At 38.6% G+C, this 15,375-nt stretch overlaps 1 protein-coding gene across 9 annotated transcripts in view; it reads right to left on the bottom strand.

Annotated features, from left to right (window-relative positions):
- ASAP2 (ArfGAP with SH3 domain, ankyrin repeat and PH domain 2) overlaps nucleotides 1-15,375 on the bottom strand; it is a 175,336-nt gene that overhangs the window by 139,849 nt on the left and 20,112 nt on the right. For 8 of the 9 annotated variants that reach the window (XM_039532006.1, XM_039531998.1, XM_039532005.1 and 5 more), the window contains exon 2: nucleotides 4,506-4,578. In XM_039532006.1, coding sequence (XP_039387940.1) covers nucleotides 4,506-4,578 — 73 coding nt within the window. Of the gene's footprint in view, nucleotides 1-4,505; nucleotides 4,579-9,188; nucleotides 9,213-15,375 lie in introns of those variants that run through there. The other variant, XM_039532003.1, reaches the window with a different exon arrangement.

Genomic DNA, 15,375 nt, shown 5'->3' with positions numbered 1-15,375 from the left:
TCAAAAAGTACAATGAATAGAAGATTGTTGGGGGCAGAATAGATCTGGACAAGGAGAAGAATAAATGCAAGAAGGGAGGGACAGGCAGTAGAAACAAAAGTGAAACTGTTTGAGCAGCATATTCCAGAAGTCTTGAGGTCTTTCTGAGTGTAGCCTTCACTGATTTCAGATTTACCATACTATTCTATCGCTAGAAGGGAAAACCTATAATGGCAGCAGGCCATAAAAGAGACCCTGTTTGGGAATATTTTAATGAAGTACCTTTACCTGTTGGTAAGACAGGCATATGTGCAAAATGCAAACAGTGCAACAAAGAAATGCAAGGCCTGGTTGCCCAAATGAAACAACTGAGACATGTTCCTTCTCAGGAGGAAGCTGTGTTGAAGATGATGAAAGGAACATTTCTGAACATGCAGGATCCTCAGGATGGCAAACTTTTTTTTATTTCATACTACTTTTGCAAGGACTGTCTTCCTTCTGGACTATTCTTGAATTCTCATGTTTGAGCAAAAAAATAGTTGTTACTCTATCGTTTTAGATAGTACCTAGATAGTATCTATCATTTTAGATGCAGTTGTGATAAAATATAAATAGCTGAAATAGGCAGATCTTCCTTTTACAATTTTACCTTTTGAAGTTGTACAGAGTGTCAGTGAATGCAATGAAGCAGCGAAGAATCCTGTGGCACCTTATAGACTAACAGACGTTTTGCAGCATGAGCTTTCGTGGGTGAATACCCACTTCTTCGGATGCAAGAAGTGGGTATTGCAATGAGTAATACTAAATGAGCAGTGGGGTAATAATAATGAAATAACTGCATTGACTTATTTTGTTCAGGAGAATCCATCCTCAACATCCAGGATTCTGAAGACTATCCACCTTCAAGATCACCATCATTTTCTATAGTTTCAAAGTAATCTGCCAATGATAAGTGTTTCAGTCACATCATGTATGTCACATAGCCACAGTATATTACCTGTAGCAAAAAGAAAAAAAAATCTCCATCATCCAGAAACAACCATAGATAAGTTTGTGACAAGAACCAGCAGATTACAAAAAAAGAGGTAATTGATGAAAAAATTGCCTGGTTTGTTTATGCAACAAACTCTCCTTTCCGTATGATTGAGAACCCACACTTCATTAACGTGCTGCAGTCATTAAGACAGGATACATTCCACCCAACAGAGCAGATGTTGCAGGCAAATTGCTGGATAACGTGTATGAAAAAGAAATTGAGCAATGTGCAAAAGATCTAGAAGGTAAAATTGTTAACTTGAGTCTTGATGGGTGGAGCAATGTCCACAATGATCCTGTTGTATGTGCTTGTGTGACAACAGAAAAAGGGAATGTCTTCCTTACAAAAACAATTGATACGTCAGGAAATGCACACACAGCAGAATACTTACAAGGAGTAGCAGTAAAAGCTATAACAAACTGTGAAAAAAAAAATTCAAATGTCTAGTATGCAGCATGGTCACAGACAATACTGCAAATGTATCCAAGATGAGAAGAAATTATTTTGAAGAGAGTCCCAAGCTAATAGCACACGGTTGCAGTGCTCATTTGATGCACCTCCTAGCCAAAGACTTCAGTGGTCCAGAAATAAAGGCTAATGTTGTTGAAATTGCAAAATAGTTCCATAACAACTACTTCGCAGCAGCTGCTCTGAAAAAAAGAGGGAGGAACCAAGCTAACTCTCCCACAAGACGTGTGATGGAACTCAGTAGTGGACTGTTCGGAGCACTGTATCTAGAACTGGCCTAATCTGATGACAGTTTGTGAACAAAATCAAGAAAAAAATAGATGGCACCGTCACAGCCAAAGTTCTCAACATTGGGCTTAAGAGAAATGTTGAACACATGCTGAGTGCCCTGAAGCCTATTTCTGTAGCCTTGAACAAAATGCAGGGAAATTGCTGTTTTATTGCTGACACTGTTGAAATTTGGAAGGAACTGAGTGAGATCTTAAAAAGAGAAACATGCAATGACAGAGTTAAATTACAAGCATTTAAAAAAACCAAACGGGACAAGCACTATCTCCAGGTCATTTTCTTGCAAATATTCTCAATACTCGGTACCAGGGTCAAACCTTAACTGCTGAAGAAGAAGAGATGGCTATGACATGGACATCCAGCAAGCATCCCTCCATAATGCTAACTATAATAAACTTCAGAGCTAAGGATGAACCATTCAAGAAATATATGTTTGCTGATGATGTTTTAAAGAAAGTCACACAAGTGAACTGGTAGAAGTCACTTAAGCACTTGGATTCAGAGACTGTTGAAGTGATAATCTCACTTTTAACAGCAGTAGCTTCTTTTGCCAGCATAGAAAGAATATTTTCTTCCTTTGGAGTAATTCATTCCAAATTGAGAAATCATTTGGAACCTGAAAGAGCAGGAAAGCTTGTTTTTCTTTTCCAGATTATGAACAAACAGGAAAACAAAGGTGAAGATGACTCAGTTAGCTGCAGAAGCCAATATTTTAAGTTTCTGATAATGACCTGGCTGACACAGTCAATTTAATTTTTGGTTTCTTTAAAAAAAAAAAAATAATAATTCATTTAACTATTTTAGTTAAAAACAATTTTAACAAAAACAAACCTGATTTTAAAAAATGTGGATGTTTAACTAAATTCAAAAATTCATATGCTTGTTCTGTTAAAATATTATGTTTGCTATTGAAGAAAAAAATCCAGAATACATAACGTTGTTGTTTTAGTTAAATAAAACAATTTAAATGTCTTTCTGGTGATGTTCTCCTCCTATTACAGCATGGCAAGAAAATCCTTCAAATATTAATGATTAACGCTGTTGAATTGGAGATAGTTCACCTCCCAATGACTTCATAAATATCTGTTTCAATTACCTTTGGTAAATGAAATAACTAATCATTCATTTCCTGATATAGCTGTAAAACTAATCTGAAAAGTTTTCAAAATAAATCCCTTTAAAAATGTATAGTGTGTACCTGCTAAAAAATGAAACCTACATCTATCTCTGAGTTGTGAAGAATATGTATTAAGGTTTTAACAACCAACAAAAATGCACTTTTATGTTGAAATCCATGATTAAATCAAGTCTTCCTGACTAGTGACTTAAATCAATGTGGTTTAAATCATGGCTTAAATCAATTTGATTTGAATCAAATCCACCCTGTCATAAACACTACTGCTTTTATAACGCTGGCTGAGTGTCACCGAAGATGCTGAGGGTGGGGGTGCATTGTTCACTTTCTTTCGAAGAGTAGTTATCAACAGTTCGCTGTCAAACGGGGAGGACATATCTAGTGGGGTCACAAAGGGGTCTGTCCTGGACTGGTACTATTCAACATTTTCATTAATGACTTGGATAACACAGTGGAGAGTATGCTTATAGGATGACATTAAGCTGGCAAGGGTCACAAGCACTTTGGAGGATGAACTAGAATTCAAAAGGACCTTGACACACTGGAGAATTGGTTTGAAATCAACAAGACTAAAAAATTCAATAAAGACAAGTGCAAATTACTACCCTTAGGAAGAAGAAAAACAAATGCACAATTATAAAATGGGGACTAACTGGCTAGGCAGTAATACTGCAGGAAAGGAACTGGGGGTTATAGTGGAGCACAAATTGAATAGGAGGCAACAGTGGGATGCAGTTGCAAAAAAGTCTAATATTCTGCAGCGTATTAACAAAAGTGTAAGACAGAGACATCAAGTACTGTCCCGCTCTACTCAGCACTGCTGAGGCCTGAGCAGGAGTACTGTGTCCAGTTCTGGGCATCACATTTTAGGAAAGATGTGGAAAAATTGGAGGGAGTCCAGAGAGGAGCAATAAAAAGGATAAAAGACTTGGAAAACCTGACCTTTAAGGAAGGTTAAGAAAAACTGCGCATGTTTAGTCATGAGAAATGAAGACTGAGGGGATGGGTAACAGGTCAGACTAACACTTGTGAGGGATGGTCTAGGGGTAGACTTGATACTGCCTCAGCATGAGGTCTGGACTTGAGGTCCCTTCCAGCCCTATGTTTATATTATAAAGCTTATTAATTCATTTTGTTATGGCTGGCCACCCACCAAAAAATAGAAAATTCTCATCATCTGTCAAGGAAGATAAAAATACAAGTAAATATTTGTGTGTGCATTTTTTAAATAAATATATTCATATATCAAATTATTTTTATAAATATGTATATACAATGCACACACAAATATTTCTTTGTATTTTTATCTTCCTTGACAGGTGAAAAGATTTTTGTTTCATAGGTCACCAGCAATAGTGCAAAAGTTCATTGGCTTTGTTCTCATTCTGCAGTTCACATCAATTAGAGCTAAGAGGAAAAAAAATCCAAAACATTAAATAATCTAGTTCTCTCACTGCCAGGGCAGGATCACTGTCTAGAATACTGCTTGTATTAGAAGTTCCCAATTCAGTAAACAGATCATCAGTGTTTAAGCCTTCTTGCTTCAAATGCAAAGCAGTTTTCAGAGAAACTGACCATACAGAATTATAATGTACTTACCCAGCCCAGATACATTTATAGCTTTCACTGATTTCTTCATTTTATAAAGAACTGTTCGGTCAACATCGAGAGCCTAAAAATGAAAAATATGAATAAATATTAAATGCAAGTTACAAAACAACTCTTGGCTGAGTTATATATTGGGGAAAATGTTAATGTCCTACTCATTACCATCTTGGCCAACTATAATTTGTAATGATTAAATGAAAACTTTTTAAAAATCCATCAGCACCCTCTGTTTTGCTGCTCCTTGCCACAGAGACTTTTCCTTCCTTCCCTTTTCCGTTGGTGACCAACACCACAGTTAAGCCAGTTTCATCTAGTGTTACTATAAGTTTAATATTCCAAAAGAACTGAAAATGTTTACATCGTAAAGCTATTCTTCCTATGTTAAATCATTATTAAAGATGATGGAAACATTTTCAATATACCCTATACTTTGATGCTGATGAAGAACCAAACAACGTCATTTCTCTAGCAATAAGATTTAAAATGACAATTAATTTTGGTTTTCCAAGATAACTTAGTTTATTAATTGCACTTCTGACCACAGGAACTTTCTGACTGCTGAGCTGAACAAAAGAGAGCAAATATTTCAACAATACAATAACTTGGTCTTTCACTGTTTATTACTATACAAGGCTTTCACCATGACAACATAAAATTCACATTAAAATCATATTCACGATTCTCCAATACCTATAATAAATGTCTTTCAAAGGAAGAAACGAAGGCAGCAAACCTCCTGCCTGCAAAACTGAAGGTGAAATATAGTGAAAAAGTAAAGCCTGCAGTTTTTCTGGGATACAGAAGCAGAACTTGTGTTCATGAAAATGAAGCAAAACATGTTGAAAGTGCAGAGACTTGGGGTCTGGTTTTCAGAAGTGATTAAGTACTCACAGATATCACTGAAGAATAGTATTACAAACCACCTGTTTTATTATATATACACTCTTAAACCAAGATCAGGATACCATGAGATTTTCCACAAAAATATTGTGCCAAATTCATCCTGGCTTAAGTCAATTGACTAATGAAACTGCACCAATGAATGTGAATCGTTTTTATTTAATTTAAAAATCAAACACCACATATCAGCCAGTCTCTGAGGTCATTTCTAATTATTTATAAATACTGAGTATAGGAATGAAAATTAACAGTGATGTTCAAAAGGGAACTATTATGTGGGACTAGGATGACCAGATGTCCCGATTTTATAGGAACAGTCCCGATATTTGGGGCTTTGTCTTATATAGGTGCCTATTACTCCTAACCCCATCCCAATTTTTCACACTTGCTGTCTGGTCACCACATGTGGGACTCATTCAGCTCATGAAGTCAGGAAAAGTCTTTGAAGGTCAACAAACTTTGACTAGTGTTTGGTCAAAATCTAAGTGAAATCTTAACACCACACTGCTTGCTTAGTGCACACTCAGCAGTCATAATGAGTATATGCCCATTTTACAGGTTCTATACATCTAGGTATTTGTATCATTCTCCTTACAGTAGTAGGTAAACACTGAGGTTACGGACTGCCTATCTCCACATGCCTAGAGAACTTCAGTGAGTGAAACAAATTAAAATCATTCTGAGAAGACACTGTATTTGTTGATGTGGCTCTGCTACCACTCTCTTGGATAATCCAGTCCAAATCTACACAGCAGAATGAAAAATATGAATGCAGCCTGGATTCAGTATCCCATTTTCATTCCTCACCATCAAAAAATAAAAAGTTGGAGTATGGAATTGAAAGGATTTATGGCGTAACACAGGGGTCGGCAACCTTTCAGAAGTGGTGTGCCGAGTCTTCATTTATTCAATCTAATTTATGGTTTCGCGTGCCAGTAATATATTTTAACCTTTTTAGAAGGTCTCTTTCTATAAGTCTATAATATATAACTAAACTATTGTTGTATGTAAAGTAAATAAGGTTTCAAAATGTTTAAGAAGCTTCATTTAAAATTAAATTAAAATGCAGAGCCCCCCGGACCAGTGGCCAGGACCTGGGCAGTGTGAGTGCCACTGAAAAATCAGCTCGCGTGCCGCCTTCGGCACACGTGCCATAGGTTGCCTACCCCTGGCATAACATATACAGCACATCAGTGGTGCTTTATGTTTGTGTTTATCATATACACTTGAAATAAAAATACTGTTTTTAACAAGATGCATGCCAAACTGTCATGATAACATATATGTGTCATGTTTTGTCCTTTGAGGAATATGTATAATGTTTAGATTATGCTGAAACCCTGCTGGTTATGTATGCCAGACTGATTAACAGTGACTGCAAAAAAACAAAAACAAAAACCAAACACTATGCACATCAAACACAGCAATTCAGTCACCTTTACAATACTTTCCTTACTATTTTTGGTCTTTTTGTTTGTTTGTTTGTTTAACTACTGCCCCTAGGCCTGATTCACCACTACTTTACTCCAGTGATTTCAGAGGAATTATTCTAATGTAAAACAAACAACATGTTGATGAATCAGGCCCTTTATCATTTTAAATGGGAGCTTGTATTTGTTTATCTTTTCTTATGTTAAGAATATTAGCTCTCTTTCTTTATTTAGTATGGTTCTTCCTATACTCTCTTCCTCCTAGCTGCACAGTTTTCAGCACATGCTAATCATTTTATAGAAAGCTCCAGCTTTTTTGTACATTTCAACTTCAATTCTGTATTTCTATTTTTTAAAATATGCACAGGCTACATCTACACACATACATACATGCACCAACATGCTCTCAATTTTCCTTTCATTCAATTTCTCTTTGGACTCCTCCAACACTGTCAGAAACAATGAAACTTAAAATGGCTTCTGATGTTACATCCTCTGGCATTCATGTTCACTAATTTAAAATGCTAAATCAATTATTTGAACAGGAAGAAAGGTAGCTATATAGTTTTTATGACAGGGTCCTTTTATTCTCATAACTGATGTGTCTTGTTTTGAATCGTGTATTAAAATTTCACTATTGCAAGGTTGTTTATTTTACAATTTATTTATTTTAGCACAAATCTTCTAAGCTGGTCAAATAAATTATTTTCTTGCTCCCAGCCAGCTTCTGTAAATGAGCACTTCTACTTGCCTCTTGCTAGAAATAACTGCACTAAATAGAACTCTGATTTTCTATTAAAAAAAAAAAATCAGTAAATATACCGCATATTAATTTACAACAAATATTGCTAGTTCTACAGCAATACAATTGCTGCACTAATCACAGAAATTCCAGGTTAAAAAGAGACCTTCTTGTCCATCCTCCTGCCAATGCAGAAGATTTCCGTATACTTAAGAAATAAAGTCTTGAGCTCAATCTAGTTTTATATGACAAAGAATGGAGTTCAAACTACTAATAATGTGAGGCTACTTCCCAAACTAATTTATTTTTATTTCTGAACCTATTTAATGCTTCTTTAGTACATCTAGAGATCAGTGTTTTGAGAAACTTGCTGTCTATCAGCATATGTATTTCAGCACATGGTCATTCTGGTTTTATTTCTGTTCTTTTGAAATTCAACTTTTTCCATACTTAAATACTGTATTGGAGCAACAGTGTACAAAAAATAAACCAGGGAATTAATTATGTTCACACATATCATTTCACCTGATCAAGGTACTTTACTAATTTCAGTTAAGGGGACATCAATCTTTTAAAAAAAAAAAACACTTCTATGTGAAAATTGTTTTATTTACTAGTGGTATAAGAAACATCTGAGGGTATGTCTACACTGCTGCCTACTGATCTGGTGGGTAATCAATCCAGCGGGGATCGATTTATTGCATCTAGTCTAGACACGATAAATCAATCCCCGAGCGCTCTCCCGTCTACTCCTGTACTCCACCGCCACGAGAGGCACAGGCGGAGTCAACGGGGGAGCAGCAGCAGTCGACTCACCTCAGTGAAGACATCGTGGTAAATAGTTCTAAGTACGTCAACTTCAGCTACGTTATTCACGTAGCTGAAGTTGCGTAACTTAGATCGATTCCCTCCCCCACACATGCACACCCAGTGTAGACCAGGGCTAAGATTCAAGTTCCTGTAGCTGAAGGAGATTGGAAATTTTTTCCAGTTTGTTTACTTTGTGCATTTGACAGTTCTCTGTCTACTGAAGCTTCAATATTTCTTACTGCATGTTCAATTGGTCAGTTTCCCCCTTTGTTTGTGTGGGTCCTTCACACAGCAACAGGAGACAAAAGCCATTTAAAAAAAGAAAATATGATTGTAAAGCCACGCACAACTGGTAAGAGGAAGGTTTAGTATGTGAAACTATTTTTACTCTTTTTTAAACTGACTAGAATTCAAGTTGGTTATTGTTAATTAGCCACACCTAAAAGCAATACATCTCTACCCCGATATAAAGCCCCCACCCACGATATAACATGAATTCGGATATAACGCGGTAAAGCAGCGCTCTGTGGGGGGAGGGGCTGCACGCTACGGCAGATCAAATCAAGTTCGATATAACGCGGTTTCACCTATAACACAGTAAGATTTTTTTGGCTCCCGAGGACAGCGTTATATCGGGGTAGAGGTGTAGTTCCAAGAGCAACTATAGATCAGACACAATGCAAATATATTTTAGGACATGAATTTAACAGGGTATTGAGAAATTACGGTGTTACATATGTGCAAGGGGTTCCATAGGAACAATACATTGAGAATTTTAAACTGACAACTTACGAAACTCAAAACTGTAACATTTCACTGATGTAGTTTATGTGCTTTGAATATAAAACACAATCGATTCAGAGTACTATCACCAGCTTTAACAAGTTCAGCTTTACTGAATATGATTTAACAAAAGGAATTTCACCAATGAGTATATTGGAGAGAAAGAGGATTTTCTTTTTGTTAACCTAACTTATTTCAAAATGGACAGCCCTGTAAAAATATTTGGAGTCACTAAGACCATTGATTAGTGGGCAGTCCTTTTATCTTCACATTGGCAAACTAAATGGACATGGTTCCATAAGCCAATTTCCACGGTTAACCACTGCAATGCTTTCCAACGCTGAACAATAAGATGCACCATACTGTTTATCTTCCCACAGAGAAATCAGTCCTGGTTTTACTGATGCTGGCTGCAATGTTGCTCCACATCTGTTTTATAGATCATGGTCTATTAGGGCATTTACTCATAAAAAAGCCTGTATGGGTCTATTTCCTATTGTGTAGAAGGATTCAGAGCTGTTGGGAAACACAACACTCACAAATCAATTGATGCATCACAACTAAAGAATCTTGAAACTACCAACAATCTATATTTCTAGCGATCCTAAGGAAGCAATGGCAATTTAGCAATTCAAGTCTAAGTCACTTGAACTGGAATCCTCAAGCTGGGATCCCACTTGTGCAGTATATAAGAAAGTATCTATTTCAAATATATTAATAGATTCACAGATTCAAAAAGCCACAGGGGGCCACTGTGATCATCTAGTTTGACCTCCTGAATAACACAGGCCCCAAAAATAATTCCTATAAAATATTTTTTTTTTAGAAAGCATCAAATCTTGATTTAATAAATGTCATGGATGGAGAATTCGCCGTGACTCTAGGTTAATTATTCCAGTTGTTAATTACTCTCATCGTTAGGGATTTGTCCCTTATTTCCAGTCCAAATTTGTTTAGCTTCAATTTCCAGTCACTGGGTTATGTTATATCTTTCTCTGCAAGATTGAAGGCCCCATTATTAAATATTTGTTTCCCCATGTAGATACTTTAGACTAATCCAGTCATCCCCTAACCTTCTCTTTGTTAAACTAAATAGATTGAGTTCCATGAGTCTACCACTATAAGGCAGTGGTTCCCAAACTGGGGTTTGTGAACCCCTGGGGGTTCACGGGAAAAAATTCCCTAATGGCGGACAGAGCTGTCCCTAGGAATCCTGGGCAGCACAGGACCAGCAGCCTCCCGGAGCCCCTGGACTTCCAAGAACTAAGCAGATCAAAGAAAGCATGTCTATCACACTAAGAAGATTTAAACGTCAAGATTCCTTATAAGAAATGGAAAGCGAGGTGGATATTTTTTGCTGTTTTTAAAATTAAATAGGCAGCTAGTATTGTTTAAATTATTATGAAGAACAAGTTTAAGCTTTGTTGTAACGTGTGTTTGCCTGAACTGCTCAAGACCTGAATGCTTGTGTAAGAGGAACTCTTTGAGTTGGCTTCTTAGATACCTTCATGCTGTTTCACATCTGATACTTCTTGATGAAACATAGGAGCCTTGTATTATAACAAGCTTATTCAAAGTGATACAAGCTATGAAAGTGAGATCTTGGAACAGTGTTGCCGTTTTCACAATAATAAAAATAGTGTAATGATAAATAATAATAGTGTATAATCTGCATGTCATAAAAATAAATTTAATATTTCCAAGATCACTGCTTTTATAATTTATACGCAGGTAAAAGAGAAAAGGGGGGGCTTCGCAAGACTTGACATTTTGGTGAAAGGGGTTCACAGGTTGTTGAAGTTTGGGAACCATTGCTATAAGGCATGCTTTTTAAACCTTTAATCACTCCCATGTTCTTCTCTGAACCCTCTCCAATTTATCAACATCCTTCTTGAATTGTGGACACCAGAACTGGACACAATATTGCAGCAGCACTCGCACCAGTGTCAAATATAGAGGTAAAATAACCTCTCTACTCCACTCAAGGATTCCCCTATTTATACATTCCAGGTCACATTAGCTCTTTTGGCCCACAGCGTCACACTAGGAGCTCATGTTCAGCTGATTATCCGCCACGACCTCCAAAACTTTTTCAAAGTCTCTGCTTTCCAGGACAGCATCCCCTATCCTTAAGTGTGGCCAACATTTTTTTGTTCCTATACGTTTGCATTTAGCTGTATTAAAAACACATATTGTTAGCGTGCATCCATCTTACCAAGCATTCAAGATCGCTCTGAATCAATCACCTGTCTTCTTCATTGTTTACCATTCCCCCAGTTTGTATTATCTACAAAGTTGATCAGTGATGATTTCACGTTTCCTTCCAGGTCATTCATAAAGATGTTAAATAGCATAGAGCCAAGAACCGTGGGGCCCCACTTGAAACACACCTGCTCTATGATTCCCTGTTTACAATTACATTTTGAGACCTAGCCAGTTTTTAATCCATTTAATGTGTCATGTTACTTTTATATTGTTCTAGTTTTTTAAAATAAAATATAGTGCAGTACCAAGTCAAATGTCCTACAGAAGACTAAGTATTTTATCTAAGTATTTTACCAATCTTGTAATCTTATTAAAAAGTATCAAGGTAGCTTGACAGGATCTGTTTTCCATAAACCCATGCCGATTTCCATTACATTACCCTCCTCTAACTCTTCATTAATTAAGTCCCATATCAGCTGCTCCATTATCTTGCCTGGGATCAGTGTCAGGCTGACAGGCCTATATTTACCCAGGTCAGCCCATTTACCCGTTTTTAAAACTGGCACAACATTAGCTTTCTTCCAGTCTTCTGGAACTTCCCAGTGCTCCAAGACTTATTGAAAAAAATCAATATTACCTATCAAGCAAGCCTCTCAACCAGCTCTTTTAAAACTCTTGGAGGCAAGTTATCTGGACCCTCTGATTTAAAGACATCTAACTTTAGTAGCTTCTGTTTAACATCCCATAGAGGGACTAGTGGAATGTAAAGAGTTATCACCACCAAATGATGAGATTATATCATCTGTTTTTTCCTCAAATACAGAATAGAAACATTTATTAAACACGACTGCCCAGTTATTGATGATTTTACCATTTCCATCTAGCAATGGACCAATAACATGATCATGACTTTTCTTCCTACCATATTTTTTAAAATATCCATAAATAAAACGTATATCTACTCTAGGACTAATACAGACACAGATCCAAACAGTTACATCTTAAAACAAATACTACTCTGATTCTGAATTTTAATAATTGCCAGAAAAATCTGACCATTTTGGCAACTGTAGATCCTTTACGTACTTGACGGGTTCCAAGACATTTGGGTAAGTAAGGAACACACTGTCTGCTGCATATGGCTGAGCAAGAAAGGGGCAAACTTCCAGAAGGCAAATGGACACTGGCAAGGTATTAGGTGATCACTGGGAAGAATGAGCAGAATTAAATCTCTATAATTAGGGCTGGTCTTGTTTATAAAAAGGTCACTCAATAAAATAAATACTACTCAATAATAAGAGAGACTAAGTATTGAATATTCTTCAATACTCCTTCCAGGAAAACAAAATCTTCTTGCCCTCTTGATGAATACCTCTATGAGATAATGTGAACTCACTGCTGAATAGAAAATCTGTATACTTTTGTCTACCATTACTACTATTTATTATCTGTATTATCGTAGCATGTAGGGGCCCTAATCATAAACCAGGACCCTATTGTGCTAGGCACTGTACAAACACAGAACAAAGCTGTCCCTTTCCCCTAATGGCTTAAAATCTAAGTATAAGACAAGGCACAACAGATGGATACAGCCAGATGGGGGAGTACAAGTAAACCAGGCAACAGAAGCAGCTGTTAGGGAAAGGAATTTTGCCAACTATATAGTCAAAACACAGACAACCCAAATTCTTCGCAATGTAGCAATGTTGCAACTACTATAATTTCCAAAGAACACATGATAATGGAACATAGAAAACCCCAGAGTGAAAGATTTGGCAATTACTATTTGTCCAAGGAGGAATGTACTTTTTTAGTACCGGGATAACAGGAAATCTACTTGGTAAAAGAGGCAATCAGCAATTTCTGGTGTGCGCTGCCCCCGCTGCCCGCAGTGCCATCTCCGCAGCTCCCATTGGCTGGGAACCGCAGCCAATGGGAGCTGCGGGGCAGCGCCTCCGGGCACAGGCAGCGTGCACCACGCAGAGCTGTTTGGCCGCGCCTCCTTCTGAGGTAAGCACTGCCCAGCCAGAGCCTGCACCCCAACCCCCTACCCCAGGTCAGAACCCACTCCTGCACCCTAACTCCTTCCCAGACCCTGCACCCCCACCCACACCCGAACTCCCTGCCCCAGCCCTGAGCCCCCTTCTGCACCCAAACTCCCTCCCGGATCCCACACCCCAAACCCCCTCCTGCACTCCAAACCCCTACCCCAGCCCTGAGCCCCCTCCCGGAGCCTGCACCCCACACCCTAACCCCCTGCCTCAGCCCTGAGCCCATTCTCAGACTCCAAACACCTTGGCTCCAGCCCAGAGCACCTCCTGCACTCCAAACCCCTCATCCCCAGCTCCAGCCCAGAGCCTGCAGCCAGAGCCCTCACCCCCTTTCGCACCCCAAACCCTGCCCCAGTCCAGACCCCCTCCTGCACCCTGATCCCCTCATTCTGGCCCCAATCTCCCTCCCACACTCCAACACCCTGCCCCAGCCCAGTGAAAGGGAGGGAGGGGAGAGCGAGTGACTGGGGTGGGGGCTCAAGAGACGGGACTAGGCAGGGCAAGGGTGTTCGGTTTTGTGCAACTAGAAAAGTTGGCAACCCTCCTTCAAGCCTAAAACTGAATATTCCCCATCAACAATAGATCAGGGTTTACAACACATAACCAACACCCACTAGAGCAAGGCGGCCTACAAGCCAAGGTAAAAAATATCTATGATTATCTCCCTTGCCTGCCCCCTCTCCCATCCCCACACACACCTCAAGACCACGCTCCACAAAGTCACATCCCTTTAAAACAGTTGTGGACTTCATTTAGTTGAAGTATTTTGTCAATCAATTCTGTATTAAAATTCATTAAAAATGAAACTGATTACTTTGAATAGTCAAAAATACAGCACCAAGTTGGGGGGTATTGCCAATTCGGAAGAGGATCGGGATATTCTCCAGGGAGATTTAGATGACCTTGTAAACTGGAGTATTAGTAACAGGATGAAATTCAATAGTGAGAAGTGTAAGGTTATGCATTTAGGGATGACTAACAAGAACTTTAGTTATAAGCTGGGGACGCACCAGTTGGAAGTAACGGAGGAGGAGAAGGACCTAGGAGTCCTGGTTGATCGTAGGATGACTATGAGTAGGCAATGTGATGTGGCCGTTAAAAAAGCTAATGCGGTCTTGGGTTGCATTAGGCGAGGTATTTCTAGTAGGGATAAGGAGGTGCTAGTCCCGTTATATTGAGACCTCATTTGGAGTATTGTGTGCAGTTTTGGTCTCCCATGTTTAAGAAGGATGAATTCAAACTAGAACAGGTACAAAGAAGGGCCACTAGAATGATCCGAGGAATGGAAGGCCTTTCGTATGAAAGGAGACTTGAGGAGCTCAGTTTGTTTTCCTTAACCAAAAGAAGGATAAGAGGAGATATGATTACACTCTTTAAATATATCAGAGGATAAATACCAGGAAGGAGAGGAATTATTTCAGCTCAGTGCTAATGTGGACACGAGGACAAACGGATATAAATTGTCAGTCAGGAAATTCAGGCTTGAAATTAGACGGTTTCTAACCATCAGGGAGTGCAATTCTGGAACAGCCTACCGAGGGAAACAGTGGGGGCGAAGGACCTCCATGACTTTAAGATTAAGCTAGATAAGTTTATGGAGGAGATGGTATGATAGGATAACGGGCTTAGTCAATAGGTCAATTAAGTGCCACACTGGTAAATAGTACAATGGGTCAATGGTATGATATAACCTTTTCCAGAGGGTTTGGCTGGAGAGTCTTGCCCGCATGCTCGGGGTTCAGCTGACCGCCATATTTGGGGTCGGGAAGGAATTTTCCTCCAGGGAAGATTGGCAATGGCCCTGGAGGTTTTTCGCCTTCCTCCGAAGCATGGGGCAGGGGTCGCTTGCTAAGGAGTGGGTGGATCGGCTTATGTGGCCTGCATCTTGCAAGAGGTCAGACTAGATGATCATAATGGTCCCTTCTGATCTTGAATTCTAT

This window comes from Mauremys reevesii, linkage group 3, assembly GCF_016161935.1.
Source record: "Mauremys reevesii isolate NIE-2019 linkage group 3, ASM1616193v1, whole genome shotgun sequence".
NCBI lineage: Eukaryota > Metazoa > Chordata > Testudines > Geoemydidae > Mauremys > Mauremys reevesii.
The sequence above is the reverse complement of the archived record's forward strand: the minus strand, read 5'-3'. Positions and strand labels throughout refer to the sequence as shown.